The following is a 16,704-nucleotide window of genomic DNA, read 5'->3' on the forward strand; positions in this document are numbered from 1 at the left end:
TTATTTACAATTTAGGTCTTGATCACCTTTCTTCCTCCTCCCTTACTTTTCTCTTTCCTCCTCCATCTCTTTTCTCTTTCCGGCGATCTCACACCCCTCTATTGTTTGCTCGTTAGATTTGGCTGACCATCGTCGCCTCCTTCACTAGTCTGCCATTCCCTGCCACCATTCGACCGATGCGCATTTCCGCCATTCGCCTGTTGGATTAGATCGTCAACATTCACACACCACCGATCGCCTTTTCGTCATCTATGGTCTCTCTCTCATCTTTCCGTCACTGTTACCCACCCTCCATCCACCTTGCCACCGTCGACAACGTGCCTGCCAAGATCCAGCCGCTGCCTCCCTCTATTTGGGCCACTAACCAACTGTCGTTGCCTTAATTATTCCTCAAATCCAACGATTGGAGCGAATCTTCCAACGTGGGGCGAGCAGATCTGGTGCATCTTTCAGTGTGTGGCAAGCAGATCTGGCTCAAGGCGTTTTTTCGGTATCAAGCTAGGAAATCCAGCATGGGGTGATTTTTTTGGCGGAGGCAAGCAGATCCGACGTGGGTTTATTTTTCCAACGTGGGGCAAGTAAATCCAACGTGGGATGAATCGTCTACATGGGGTTCTGGATGATGACGGTCGACGGTAATATATAGGGTGTTTTTTTTATATGTACTATGATATATACTGTCATATGGTAGTTTTTTTTATAGATACTGTCGTATGGTGATTTTTCATTTTCGATATATATGGTGGTTATATATATATATACATATATTCGTTTCCAATTTTACTAGTATATTTTATATATTGTTTATAATATTTGCAAACATCTAAGACAAATGTTCTAACGTATATTTAGACATAACCATGAATCTAAACTATGGTATACATATAAATCATTTTACTAGTATATTTAAAAATACATTGGAATATTTAAAAATATTTTACCATTTTACTAGTATATTTCATATATTGGTTTGAATATTTGCAAACATCTAAAATAATGTTCCAAGGTATAGAGACATACATATCAGAGCAACCAAATATCGATACATAATTAAAGGTGCATATATATACATAATACTTGGGATATGTACATCAAATAAACAATGAAATATATTAACATACATATCAAAACACATTTGAGTTCTAAGGTATATTTAAAAATAATCATGAATATTTGGGTGGATATCAAATATATTTACCAGTATATTCTATATTTTTTTAGAATGTTTTCAAATAAATAATGGAATATATTAAAGGGAGATTTATGTCAAAAATTGAATCAATATCTAATTTATATACTGTGATATATTTCATATATTTGTTAGAATATTTCCAAATATCTAACAAAATATTTTGAAATATATTTTAAATAACCATGAATAAAAAAAATATGTAAAACTAAAGAAAATAAAATTTTATTAAATGCATATTTTCTCTCTAATTAAATTAAATAAAGGAAAAAAAATCTCAAAATTTTTCTCTCCATTTGAAAACGTTAAAAAAATTATATTAAATGTATTTTTTCTCTCCATAATAAATGTAATTTCTCTCTTCATTATTAAGAAAGATTCGTAAATAGAGAAATATATATAAAAATCAAAAATAAAAATAATAAAAAGGGCAAATTTGTCAAAAAAAATAATACTAAAAGCTTTTCTTTAAAAAAAATTCAAACTTAAAGACATTTTTAAAAAATTTGGCCCAAAGAGGATGTTTTATGTAAAAATTCATATAATATATCTATATAAAAGCGTGACATAGTATCAAAACCACTAGTTAGCCTAGTGGTAAATTTGCCTTCCAACCCAGCCTCATTCATTACATTTATTTCTACTAAATTATATAAAACGTCAATAAAAGTTTATAGATCCATCACTGATGCAACCTAAATACGAACTTTCTAACTTCATTTACATATTATTTATATAAGAGTTATGTGGACTCATCATACTTTACGAGACATGCATGCCACAATATACTAAGTTAATCTTAATCTAATTAACATTATTATAAGATTAAAGAAAACTAAAAGTCACATGAAGGAAAAACATTACATATGGTCTACAAGTACAACACTAGATATGAATAAGAACAAATAAAAAGTGAAGGTTTATCTGATCCAATAAGTAAAGGCAATGCCGAAGAGCAAAAGGGCGAGAGTGAGATAAGAAATGGGAGTGAAGGATGGAGAAGAGGTTGAAGGAGTGGGAGGAGCTGCCGTTACATCAGCGTCCGACACGTCGTTCGTTGCTTCAAGTCCTGTCGTTTGGGGCTTCTGTTGGGCTTGGACTTGCACGTGCAGTTTCAACCCCTTTCTGCAGCTCTCTGCTTCGCTACTTGCGAAGTAGCGGATTCCTTCTCCGTTTAAGGCCACGATATCTATGCCGTCACTGTACATTCTACTAAAATTGCTTACATCGCACGCTTCGTAATCCTCCTTGCTCTGCAGCTCCACTACGTTACCGTGTGCCACCGAGTATGCGAACCCTGTCCTCCCCCATTTCACTAACCAACTTTATTACTCCTAACTTTCCAAATTATGAAATTAATCTTTTTTTTTTTTACCAACATATCCGGTGGAGCATTCACAAAGTTTGATAATATATAAATTTATGCATTTTTGAATTATAAAAATTAATCCTAAACTCTACCATTTGTTTTTAGGTTAAAAATCACCTTTAGTCTCTAAACTTGTAACAATTTAGTCTCTAAAATTTGTTTGTAATAATTTAATTCATATGCTTTCAATTTTGTAACAATTTGGTCAATGAACTTTAATATATAATAATCTAATCCAATTTTAAAATTTGTAACAGTTTAGTCCTATTGTAGAAATTAATGTTAAAGTTTAATGAGATTCCATATATATATAAATTGTTAAACTAATTAAAAACTTAATATTTTATTAGATAGAAAGTTTACATCATAAAATATTAAAATTGACATCTTGTTTTGATAATTTTTTTTTTTTTACATTAGAGACTAAATTGTTACAATATCGAAAGTACACGAACTGAATTGTTATATACTAAAGTTTAGTGACTAAATTGTTACAAATTTGAAATTTGAAAGTATAGAGACTATATCGTTATAAACCAAAGTTCACGGACCAAATTGTTAGTTTCATAAAAGTTTAGAGATCATAAATTTTTTTTAACCTTGTTTTTAAAAACAACTTTTGAAGTAGAAATCTTATAAAATTTCTAACATAAATGGGAATGTAGAATCGTGTGTCGATGACCGTTGAATAGCTGATGGTCTAATTCTTTTCTTTTCTTTTTTTGGTAAAGGACCAACATGCGATTCTAAAATTTCAATTTCAGTTTGAACACATAAAAAAGTCTATCAAATGTTTATAAAAGTCTATTAGTCATATTACAACATTTGAGAGAGTAAAGGTACTTTTTAAATGCCAAAGTTGAGCATAACTCAACTGTCATACGAGGTTTTGGTTTGAATAGTTCTATCCCAATTATACTCGAAATTAAAAAAAAAAAAATTAAACAAATGACATTTTATATTTAACCTCTTAAAATATTAAGCAATTCAACATCTTTTTTCTAAAAAGAAAATTTAAGTTTAAATTCTAACTTGCTCTTAACTTTCTCATTATTCTTATAAAAAAAGTTGAATTTCAAAATGGTGTTTTTTTAACAAAATTTTATAACTAAAAAAAAAGATAACATTTTTCTATTTTTCAAAAAAAAAAACATTTCAGTACATTTATATTTTCAAAGAAATAAGATTTTTTGTGAACATTGTACTATAAAAAGATTACTTTCGTGCCCACTGAAACAAAAAGTTGTGGTTGTGATTGAAAATAAGAAAAATGTACAATATATATTTTTAAAAATAAAATTTTATATTATTCGGTAAAAAAATAAAAAGAGAAAAAGATCAATAATTCACTTATTCAAAATAAAGCGAGGCAATAATTCCATTTGTCGCTTTCCCCTCGTTTCCGATTTCCATTTTCCGGGAATCCACAAGAAAAAGAAATGAAAAATAATAACAAAACAAATGGATCTTACAAATTTTATCTCCGACTCTGAATGTTCTACCGGCCGACCAAGAACTGATGTCGGAATCGACATCCCATCCCCTGTCGCCGCCGACGACATGGTGCGTTTCCGCTCCGGCCAGCGGCGCAGCCGTGCTTACAACAAACGCCACCGTAACAACCACCACCAGCTTCTTAATCGCCGCTGCCATGGCTACCGGCTGAAGCTTTTAATATAATAATGGAAATTCCTCTCTTCAATGGCGCTGTCTCGATCTCCTCGGAGTTTAAACAAAAATAAATGGAGAAAGAGAGAAAAAGAGATTGAGAATTTAAAAAAGTGTGTGTGTGTGTGTGTTTTTTTTTTGGTGAGAGAATCGCTTGCTTTGCTTTAGAAAGGGGAATTCCAAGTTTTCTTATCACATCAGAATCAAATTGAGAGTGTGTTAAGTTACTATTAAGCTTTTTTGAATTAGTAAAGTTATGTTTCTGATTGTTTGTTGATAGTCTATTTTTAGTTTCTTTACGTGTAACTTTTACGGCCACAACTTGTCTAAGAGGATCCACTAATGAAAAGTATTGGATGTTCGGGATGACTTTGGGCCTTTGGCCCATACTAAAAAGTAAAATCGAAAAAGAGAAAGTTAGTTGGGGAATTGGAGCGTATGACAGTTTTAGAATTTGGTTTTGAAAAATGACAAAATTGAAAAATAATAAGATTTATAAAAATTCCCATGATATATACATGACCATGAATTTTCAAACCCCTATTTTATTCTTGTCTAATTCGTAACTTTTATTATAAGTATATATCATAAACAATGATGGGGTTGAATTATCGTTGATGTCTTAGTTCTCCACTTTCCCTCTAATCGGGTCATTTGAAAAACTAAACATAACAATCTTTCTCAAAGTAAACGCTCTTTTGGATTTTCCTTACGTATTTAATATTTCAATGTAGATTTTATTATTAATTTAGATTCTATTTAACCACTTTTTGAATTAATCTCACTTAGATTTTTCTACCAAGTTTATATTTTAAATATCTATATATTATCAAATTTCATTTATCTAATCAAATTTTAAGTTAATTCAAATGTTTGAATTTTTTTTAATTATTTTATACCCATTCTTAATAAATTAACCGGATAGTTTTGCATATTTTTTAAGGTTTAAATTGTTTTGTATATGTTACTAGATTCAATGGTGCATATTTCAATTTAGTCACTATTTTAGCTGACATTTTGATAATACCTAACTTGCCCTTAGTTGATTCATATGTTCGGAATATTAAATACAGTGTAAGTGTGGAGCTTTATTAATAACCAAGATATAAATACAGTGTAAGTGGATAAATTGATTAATAACTGAGATATAAATACAATGTAATTGGACAACTTGATTAACCAAATTAATCATATTATAATCTAACAGATCCAATTTCAAAACTGAAAATGAGCGCCATTCCATAATTTTCGCCCTCTTTTGGAATTTGAATTTATTTTTAATATCCATATTAGATTTTGATAACTATTTCACGAATTGGTTTAAAATTAACCAATATCTTCTTTATTTTTCTCCTTCTAATTGATTCAAATTAGCTATCTCTTTTGATTTGACGTACCACGGTTCGAAAATATTCATAATTAATCATCTTTCATTTGTTCATCACCATTTTTATTCTAATTTATAATATATCTTTAGATTTTACATTATTTTATTAGTTTAAATTGGATTTTTTTTATCCTGATTAAGATTTTACTTAATATTTTATATATATTATCATCTAACAAACTTTATATTTCATTTCAATTTTATCATTTTTTGTATTGTTTAATCACCTTTTATTCATTATCATCTTATTATATTATTATACCATTAATTTATCTCTACGGGTTAGGCTTCTAGATTTTGTGATTGATGGAGTTATAAATACAATGTAATTTTTGAAGCCTAAATGAAAATGGAATTATGAATACAATTTAATTGGAAATAAACGAACCCCCTTCCTAATTTTTCTCTCCCAAATCATATTTGAAGTTATATTTTATTATCAAATTAGATTTTATTTAACTACTCATCAAATTAATCACAATAAACAAAAACTTCCTAAGTTTTCTCTCCAATTTATATTTGAATTTATCTTTTATTATCAAATTTGATCTTATACAACCAACTCTCGATTTGTTTAAATGTTTGTTACAAATGCAATTGTATCTAAGTATTTTTTTTTTATATTTTTTTTATACATATTGTTATCAAATTAATTTGATCTTTTTTCTTCATATTTTTTATGTTTTCAAATTTTCATATAAAAACACATAAAAAATGGCTTGTTGTACTTAAAAAGAAATATATAAATGAGAATTAAACTTTAAATTTTTGAAACATGTGCATATATATATTGTTCAATTTTTTTTTATTATTATTATTTATTAAAATAAGATAACAAAAAATTCTAAATCTCATCTTTTTCATCTTCTTCAATTAGTCGCCCCCAAAATCTATTTTTCTCCTTTTCAATCTCATGTCTGCGGTCGTTGGTTCAGCAATAACCCTTTCTTGAATTTCGTCGTCTTGGCTAGCTTTTGACGACCATCCTTGCCATGTCACCGACTTTTTTTGCTCGCATATATGTTTCCTATTTTTGTTTCTACTTTGAACATTATTTTCAACAATGACGTTCTGGGATTGATAGTGTTTAAAGTTGGCGTTTAAGATCCTATGAGAAAAATGGTGACATGGAATAAAGTCGATGAAACTCCCTACAATTGGTTTATGTCAAATTCAGTTATATTTTTAATAGTCACATCGTCCTGAAGTTGCGATTCCTTCAAATATTCACTTGCCAACAACTTCACTGGTACAATCAACTTTTCTCTTTCTCACCTTGGAGGAAGTCCATTGTTATAGACATTCATAAGTTTCTAATGACCCCCACTGCCTGGTCGTCATCTTCCTTCGCATGCACGCGTTCTATAGGCAACTGGAAGCGTTAAAGACCATATTGGGTGATTTTTAATTTTTTCTTTTAGAATATTTAGATACCGTGTATTTGTGATTCTAGAATGTTTAGATAGAGTTTATTTGTCGTATTCATGTTGTTTTTGAAGCAGTGTATTTTTGCATTCTCGTTTGTACCTAATTTTGTTGTTTTAGGGTAGTTTTGACATTCACTAATTAGTATTTTCTATTATATAATTTCGTTTTGTTATTTTTATAATTTTGAAACCTTTTTGCCATTTTTCCAAATGAAACTTTAAAATTTGCTATTTCTCTTGTAGCCCAAATTTAGTAGCTTATCCTACATTGGAAGACTTTGATTTGGCAAATAGGTTTATATACTAGGGTTTGCAAGGCAGTTTTCAAATTATGGTTGTGGTGTGATGAAACCTTTTATTGTCGCTTGTAAATGGCCAATCAAATAAAATTTATATTATACCGATCAATATTACTTATAGTATAAGTGGCAAGACCTAGTCAATTTGCAAGAAAGTCGAAGATTAGTTTCGATGAACCAAATTTATAGATAAAGTGGTAATTTGGAGGGGGAAGGGGAGGGGGTTGATGTGGTATAGAGAATTTAGGTCAGAGAAATAAAAATGCGGAAGTATAAATTGTCAAAAATAAAAGTTCAATCAAATAAACGGAATGACCTATCTAGGAGATAGGATCCACTCATTTGTTCGATTGATCATAGGAACTCTCAATAATACTGATTTTAGCTTCTTGTCTATGTCTAGCCCAATTGATTAGAAACATTAACCAAATGTTTTAATTATCTAATTAGCCAATTATATAACATCTCGAATTTTTAACGTACTTTTTATTAAATTATCTTGAAATATTTGGACTTTATTTTGAAGTTGGAGCCAAAATTTATTTAATTTGGAAAAGTTTGGAAAGGATACTTCAGTCATTTGTGAAAAAATTGGAAGCTAAGGAGGAAAAGGAGATATATGTGTGTGTATATATATTAAGTTAAGTTAATTAGGGTTTGGGAGTTATTATATTTATATGTATATTTATATTTAGTTTTTTTAAATAAAAATAAAAATAAAAAAGGAAATTAATTCCCTTCTTCCCCGTGTGCAAAACCTTCAGACCTTTTATTTAAATATTGTCATTTGAAAAAGTAATCAGTGAAATAGGGTAGTTTTAAAACTATTTAGAGATTGTGGTAGTTTTAGAATTTTGAGGCATGGAAAAAAAATAAAAAATTAAGTTAAGGGTTGAAATCTTGACCTAAAGTAAGTTGAGGGTTGAAATTTTGACCTACAAAAAATTAGAAAGCAAGTTGAGGGTTCAAAACTCAACTTACATAGGTTGAATCTTCAACCCTTGACATCTTGTTCTGTTTGCATGGTATCGTCTCATCACTTCCCCATGTTGAGAATCCTCACTTCCCCATGCCAGTCAGCCTCACTTCCTATGTCGAATCGTCTCATCACCGCCAGAGACTTTAAATCCGTGGGCCGAGTTTTGAACCCTTGACCTATGGTTTTTAAATAGCCGATCGCCTCTTGCTCTCTACCTTCTTGCCTCTTGCTCTCTGCCTTACTCGCTTCTTGCTCTCTACCTTATTATTTTCTTCTCTTTCGTGTGAATCCTTTCTCCCCACACTTCACCCTTATCTGATCACAAATTATACAGATTTGTTCATTTACTCTACTAGATTTCCGTTTTTTAAAAATAATTATAATTTTTGTTTCTATTCTCATATTATTATTGTTTTTATATAGTTTTTATTGTTGTTCAAGAAACAAAGATTAAAAAAGAGGTATAGGTTCAATCAACTAAATTTCTAGTTTTTAATTAAAAAATAAGTTATATATATATATATATATATTGTAGTTTTCGTTGCCGGATAACAAATAAAAAAAAAAAGGAATGTTGTCACTTTGAAGAAAAAATAGTAGAACCACTATTGAATTTGGAAGTTTAACTTTTATTTATTACTAGCCTTTTGTTTTTAGTACTTGTTTATATTTATTTTATGCTAGACATATTATTTTAATTCCTTATATATTGATGTTAATAATTTTTTAATATTAGTTATATATTGATATTAATCTGGATTCGATAATATTTTAGAGCTACCATGTTTATATTAGTCTACCATATTAATGTTAATCTATCATGTTAATATTTTAGATCTAACATATTAGTATCAATTCAATAATAGTTTTCTAATAGTCTGGATTCACTAATATTGATATAATGATGTTAGTAGTGTTTTTCTAATAGTTTAATGTTTTTATTTATATTATGTTAGATCTACCATGTTAATGTTTTCTTTTGTATTTTAAATAATATTAGCGTTGGGTTTTTTAGGGTTTATTGTTGTTTTTGAAGATATTAGATTTTGTTAATATAATATCTAATGCCTAAAATCTAATGTCTTAGATTCTAGACATTAGATTTTACGCAAAAGAAGTACTTTTTTTTTATATGATATTCTATTTTTTTAGTATTTTTTTTTTTAGTTTAAAAATTTAGTATTTTGTTTGTTTTTAATAAAAAAATTACTAATTTAATGAAAGTTTAACTTTAATGTTTATCACTTAAAAAGTTTAGTTTTTTGTTTTTTGAGTGATTTTTTATTAAGAAAGTTTAGTTTATAGTTTAATACAAAACTATTAATTTAATGTTTAAAGTTTTTTATTATAAGAAGTTTAGTATTTTTTTTAATAATATCCGATTCTTTTAGTTTTTAATAAGTTTGACGTTCAAACTAAGTTAAATTTTTAATATTTTTTTAAATATTTTTGTATGTTTTTGTTTGTATTTAAGTTTGATAATTAGTAAACTATTTAGTTTAATACAAAAGTTTAGTATATAGTTTAATACAAAATTATTGTGATTTTTTTTTATATATTTCTTATGATATTTGATTTTTTTAGTATTTAACTTTGATGTTTATCATTTAAAAAGTTTAGTATTTTTTTTTTGAGTGATTATTTAATAAGAAAGTTTAGTTTATAGTCTAATACAAAATTATTATTTTTTTTAATATTTTTGTTTGATTTTGTTTGTATTTGTCACACCCCCTCTTAGACTAGTCTTTGAATCTAGGAAAGGATATGATTGCAGTAGTTATCAATCCTTTTGCTGACACTTACTGCCTAATACTCTTGCGAAAATAACTCTGATACCTACCTGCAAACTCATACACAACGGATGCCTCTGGGGCTAAAAACTTTAAGTTTAAACACACAACATATTTAGAGAGATTACATTACTAGTTTCACAAGTTTCGATACCCAAAACCTTAGTCCCTATATGAACAACTATAGCATGTGTACAATATTTACAGTAACCACCTAACAGACGGGTTACAATATCTTTGTCCTTTAGTGATGGAGCGAATGTAGAGCTACCTCCTGAGGATTTGACCGCTATCTGGGGGAAAGGAAAACATTTAAAAATGGGGTGAGTTTGCTAGCCCAGTGAGTGACTTAAGAAAGAAAACTGATTCTCATGTAAAAGTCTCAATAAAGAGATTAAACTGAAATGTAAATTTCTACAGTAACCTTGTACTGCAGTATAAACATTTTCCAAGTATAAAGCATAGAAAACTGTTTTCATCATAAAACATTAAATTGTTTCTTAGTTGAGAATAACCTTGCTATGGTTAAATCCCAACATCAACTGCTAGTTAAGAGAGAACTCTTTTGCTCAATCTTTGACTTTAACTACCTACGTGCACGTGACTATAACTAAGTACCGTCATACCTTAGGTACTTTTGCTCAGACACCTTCTCAAAACTTGTCCCTCAGTATCGAGCTGCTCAGATACCTTCTCAAATATCCCTCAGTATCGAGTTTCAAGTAAAACTAGTCATACAATGATTTTCTCTTTAAAGCATGTAAAGAATAACGCACGATCGCCTATCGCATCGCTTAGCTTCATGCATTTGCTACACGATCGCCTACCGTATCGCTTAGCTCCGCGCATTGCTACACGATTGTCTAGCGCCTGCCTACATGATCACATACCTTATAGGGTAGCGCCACTCACTTACTAGACGATCGGCCAGAGCCCATGTCCACGCACACTTGGGGCTGCCGCATGCTTTGCTAACCTCTCAAGACTTTGGTTTCTGCATGCTTTCCCATGCATAGCTTTTCTCTTGGCCACACTTTAGCCTCATTCAATGCCCAAATAACCTCTAAAATGAGCAAGGTCAATGCATGGCATAACACTTAGCCAATTTTCTAGCCTCCAACACGTGGGTTACACTTAGCCAATTTTTTAAGCTTTACCCAAGAGTCAAACTTTCAAATTCAAACTTTTCTTTTAACCTTTCACCATTTTCTCTACAATTACACATTAATTCTCACATCCATCTACTCACCACACTGGTCTCAGTAGGGAACATACCCAAGTAGAGAAATTAGGGCTCAAGGTTCACAGTATTTAAGTTTGATAATTAGTAATGTATTGTTTGTCTTTTTTTATTTTAGAAAATGGCGGACAAATGTTTAGGATTTATGTTGTCTGCAAATGGTAATGTGATTGATGGTGTTGATGGAGTTGATTATGACCAACCACCATGTGGGGGTTTTAGTATAAATGTGAACAGTGGGCTTGTTTTTGAACAATTCATTGAAATGGTAGGGATGTCACTTGGTGTAGATATGAGAGCAAATCAGTTAGAAATAATATATAGACATCCTAATCTAATACGATCAGGATCAACAAGGTTTATGCCATTCCCTATTCCTAATGAACAAGCAATGAAATTGATGTTCTCAATCGCGATGTCACTCCCGAATTTAGTGCATTTATATGTTAATGTGAATAGGGTAGGGTGGGATATAAACTTGAATGCACCCTTTAGCCAGTTTGAAGATCTAATTCAATGTATTGACCCTGATCCTAAATCAATTGCACCACCTTGTGATAATGAAGATATGGTGGCTAACAATTAATACATGAATTTTAGAACATAAACAGACAATGAATTTAAAGAGTTGGATTTTGATGGTCGTGAACATGAGTTACCTTTAGATACATTCAACGATTTGGATATGAATGTAATAGATAGCATTCGAGAACACGACCCAATTCTAGCGCCTGTGAATGTTAACAATACCAATTGTATAAGGGGATGATTTGTCAAGACAAAGAAATACTACAACACATGATCAAATGTTTTGCTATTAAGTGACACGCACCATATGAGGTTGTGAAATCGACACCGATGATTTGGGTAATTTGGTGTAAGAAGTGGGAAGAAGGTTACAAATGGAGACTTCGTGCAACAAAGAAAAACTCACATGGCTTGTTTGAGATCACTAAGTATGTTGATCAACATACATGTTTTTACTCAGAACTTAGTCAAAGTCATGTACAGTTAGATTCATCGATGATTGCACTAGAGTTTTGTGATTTCGTAAGAGAAATGCCATCTGTCAGCGTGGTAGCTCTCTCTTCCTCGGTCGAACGCCGAACCTATCACCGCTCATGACCCACCGCTGCCACACTAGGTCAGGTCCTCCTGCCGCCACGCTGCTCCTTTTCTGCATCAGGTCAGATCCACTCGTTCTGTGCTGCTCCGACCACGTCAGTCACTGATTTGCTCTGCCATAACTTGCATTGTCGAAGCTGAACTCGCCATGTTTGCTCACCAGCCCTTCATGTAGACATGGCCGTTGTCTCAGCCATGCCGCACGCTGTGCCGCTCAACAACACCACTCACGGTCATTCGGCCTCCTCAGATCTGACTGACGTTCGTCTGCCATGTTTCGCCACTGTTGTAAGTTATCGCTACCGACACTAGAGGTCGCCAGAATCTTGGTATTTTGAGTAAGTTACTTGGTTCTTCGTGGGTTTCTTTGCAAAATCTTGGCTATCCATTTGATTTTGGGGTAAATTTGATGATACTTATTATGTTTGGTCCATAGGTTTGAGCTTTGGAGGAATTTAAAGTCAAAGGCGTGCTATCCGACGTTACAAAAGTTTTGTTTTGGTGATTTTAGAATGGATTTGCGTAAGTTTTGGTGCTTTGATTAAGGTTTGAATATTTATTTTGAAATTATTAAATGCCCATCAAGTTCTGACCATTGGAATTGGAGTTTTATTTTAAGTTTGGAATTGGAGTTTTCAAAAGGACTTTAGGTGCTGACCATTGGAATTAAAATCTGTTTTAGTGGAGATTTTTGGGGACTATAGTTTTTGGAACGGGTAGGTCGTGTTGGTAATTTTGAAATGATTGAATGTTGGAAGTGGGCTTAAAGGTTGAAATTGATTTTTGATTCATGTTTTAGGATCTAATTCAAAGTATGTGAAAGCTAGAAATGATTTGGTTGCTTGAATTAATTTGGTCTCAATTTTGAGGTAAGTGATCTTACTACTAGAACTGTCTTTGTGCCGGGCATAAAATTAAAGGATAATTTATTGGATTTAAGTTTGTATGAAATGTAATGCCAAATTAGAGAGGGCATATGAGCATGTAATTGTATAGTTCTAAGTATGTTGTGAGTTGGAGCATGATCTTATTTTATAAGATAGTTTATAGGAATGTATGAGCATGATCTAGATCTTAATTGACATGTATGAGAATGTTTGAGCCTATTCCTATGTTTTATGTATGGGACCCTACGACTTGTACAATGAGTTATGTTGAGAAGTTATTGATGCTATGATAGATGTCACATGATGATAGTGTCGGTTGCCTTTCTAACACCATGATATTACAGCTTCGTGAGCCATTGGTTCACAACCACATGACAGCACCGTGAATTGATGAGTTCACAACTATATGAAAGTTCCATGAACTGACGAGTTCACAACTATATGACAGTTCCGTGAACTGACGAGTTTACAACTATATGATAACTCCGTGAACTGATGAGTTCACAACTATGTTACAGCTTTATGGACCGACGGGTTCACAACCATGCTACAGTTTCGTGTTAGGGTAGGTTAAACCGTTCACTAGACGACCACCTTTGGGTGGTTAATCATTATGTGTATATCCCACCTACATGTTTGCATTTAGAGGATATAAATGCGTAGCCTAACCCCAGTAGTGGAGTTACTTACTGAGTATTTTTATACTCACCATTTTTACTTTATGTTTTTTAGGTAATGATAGAAATAGACCGGTGGGAGATAGACAAGACTCGTGACAGAGCCATATAGGACAAAAGAAATCGCTTCCGCTTAGTCCATGTCTTTAGTCATGAATGTTTTGAAATTTTGAAATTTCTCATCAAATAGAAGATTTTGATGTTTTGAATATTTTTCTCTGTAAACGTTTTTTTAAGGGAACCCCATCAAAGATTTTCAATGTTGGGAATATCCTAGAACTTGCAGTTTGTGTTAAACATTGTATTTTATCAATAACAATGACTTGTTGATTTTGCATCTTATTATGAAAATCCAATAAATGCATCCTTGGCTATAGTCTGAATGCTGTAACTTTATGTAGTGACATAAACAGAATCAAGTTGACAGTATATAGCCTAAACGGTCTAATAAGTATATGGATGAAATTGGGTATCTCATCCTGGTAACACTATTGGATACGACCCACTCTGTAGTTGTTACAAAAAGTTGTAAGGTGCTACAAACGATGTGATCCACAAATCATTCACGTTGAGACATGAGAGTGGGGGCATCCTATGCAATGAGTTTGCATAAAGACTGGACCACGAAAATAGTCACTTTTCTTTATAACAACTGTTTACTGTTAAAACTAATTATTTCATTTATTATATAACCTAGGTTAACTCGATCTTAATCCTGAGCTAGCTATTAACTCTTGTTTATTCGGAATTATCCTTTGATTTGCAAACGGTGAGAGTAGTCCAATAGCACTACTCAATAAGCTTACCATTTTGGGGATAAGATCGGATGAATAGCTGGAGAGATAGCCTTGCAAGATGGAATTCACTCTAATTTTATTTAAGGTTAGCAGATAGGTTGTTCTCTTAAGTACTAACTCCAGGTCTTGAATAAACAGGGATCCACCTTCTTATGAGAAAGGATTTGATTCATAGAGATTATGAATCAAAATTATTCATTAGGGGATCAGTAGGAACTTAAGAAACAAGATGTAGTCACAGGGGTAAAGTGGTATTTTTGACCTAGCTATGATTACGAATAACCTGTGAAGGATCGACTTACTGATTATGGTTATTAAGTGAACATAATATATCTACAGTGAGGGGAGTTCAACTATAGGCTATAATGGAGTGTCCCATTAGTTAACGAATGGAGGTTAGGTCAGACTAATGAGTTTAGCCGATTAATCTCGAATCGTTGGAGCCCATTGTTCGTTGCTATTGTGATTCGAGATGGGAGTGTTTTATATAAATTGGAAAAATAAATTCGAAGTATAAATAATGCGTTGATGCTTTGATGCATTTATGTATTTGTAACGCGTTGATGTGTTAGAGATGTGCAACAGAATGCACGACACTCCTCCTATTGACGTTCAAGTTTTCCTAAATCAGACCCAAGTATAAATCTAATTTAGGTTCCTGTTAAGTCCAGGGTCGAACTCAGGGATTCAATCAAACTAACGCAGACCTTGCGTTGTTGCTATTGTAGGGGTTTTCTAAATGTATGAGAGAAATGTGTTATTTACACTAAAGTGCTGTGCTTGTGCCAGAAGATACAAAAGAGTTGAGTAGTGAGTGATGGATCATGCGAAAATGAATTTTAATGTAAGTGGTATTCGTCGATCTAAGATGAATGTACACAAACCAGAGTGTGATGTGGATGAGATGGAATGATTTGTTTATCTTTGTTTATGCGTTAGACTTTATTCAACATTTCTCAATGCGAATAATATACAAAACCTATCTCTAGGATGCATGCGTCTAACACAAAATGCAATAAACACCAGTAAGTCTATCTCTAGATGTACTAGGCATCCTACTTGATGCTGGCTTATTTATTCTTTCGAATAATCTAAGCTAAGGATGCTTTTACCAATTGATCAAGTTGGCTTAAGCGTTGAAATGAAATGTTGCATAAAGTATAAATACATTCAACATAAACAAGAAATAAACAATGGAAAAGTGTGATGGATCAAATATATGAATTTATAAAGAAGCAGATTGTCTTTACAAAAACAATATTTAATCAAATGAAATGAAAGCGATAAATCAGATGAAAGGAACTAAGTCAAGTCGCAGAGTACAATCTCTTGTATCTCTTTGGCTCAATCTAGTTGTGTACAATCACTTATATAGGAATTGGATGAAGTGTCTTTCTTAAGCTTGGCTTCCTCCACTCCCTGACCGGCGGTGATGGTGGTTTTCAACCATTCTGATCGTATTGGCACCACAACACAGCTTCTAAAGAACTAAAACTATGACTACGTTAATACAGAGAGTGAGAATCTTGAATTTTTTTGAACTCCGAACTCTGAAGGGACTTCATCTATTTATAGGCGTTGGTCATCTCCACTTGGTGATGGGCAACATTAAAGTCCATGCCCTGGTCAGCCGCCTGACACTCAGAAGCTTTTCAGACGCTGCCTGCTATAGGTGCCTATACTTGCAAATGGTGATGTGACACAATCAGCCTGGATCAATGAATCTTCTTTAAGTTGAATTCCATCTGACGTATTGGCCATGTGTTAGAACTTTGCCTGCGACACTTCTTGATTATGCGTTAGCTTCTTGTTGAAATCCTGCAATACAATACATTAGTGCCGTAGTATTTAGTAATAAAACTTCTTTTGC

The 16,704-nt window shown here is 32.0% G+C and overlaps 1 protein-coding gene across 2 annotated transcripts; it reads right to left on the reverse strand.

Annotated features, from left to right (window-relative positions):
• Window positions 1-1,982: 1,982 nt before the first annotated feature.
• Window positions 1,983-4,509, reverse strand: LOC120082477 (early nodulin-like protein 22). 2 transcript variants are annotated; one of them, XM_039037663.2, is made up of 2 exons: window positions 4,031-4,509; window positions 1,983-2,486 (listed from the first exon to the last, which is right to left on the reverse strand). In XM_039037663.2, exons 1-2 carry the CDS (start codon window positions 4,209-4,211, stop codon window positions 2,110-2,112), a joined length of 558 nt encoding a protein of 185 aa, XP_038893591.1. In that variant the 5' UTR covers window positions 4,212-4,509; the 3' UTR covers window positions 1,983-2,109. The 2 variants fall into 2 exon arrangements, with proteins under 2 accessions (XP_038893591.1, XP_038893590.1); XM_039037662.2 differs by having other exon boundaries at window positions 1,983-2,504; window positions 4,031-4,484.
• Between the last annotated feature and the right edge of the window lie 12,195 nt (window positions 4,510-16,704).

Source organism: Benincasa hispida, chromosome 8 (genome assembly GCF_027475165.1).
Source record: "Benincasa hispida cultivar pf3 chromosome 8, pf3_genome.v1.1, whole genome shotgun sequence".
Classification (NCBI taxonomy): domain Eukaryota; kingdom Viridiplantae; phylum Streptophyta; class Magnoliopsida; order Cucurbitales; family Cucurbitaceae; genus Benincasa; species Benincasa hispida.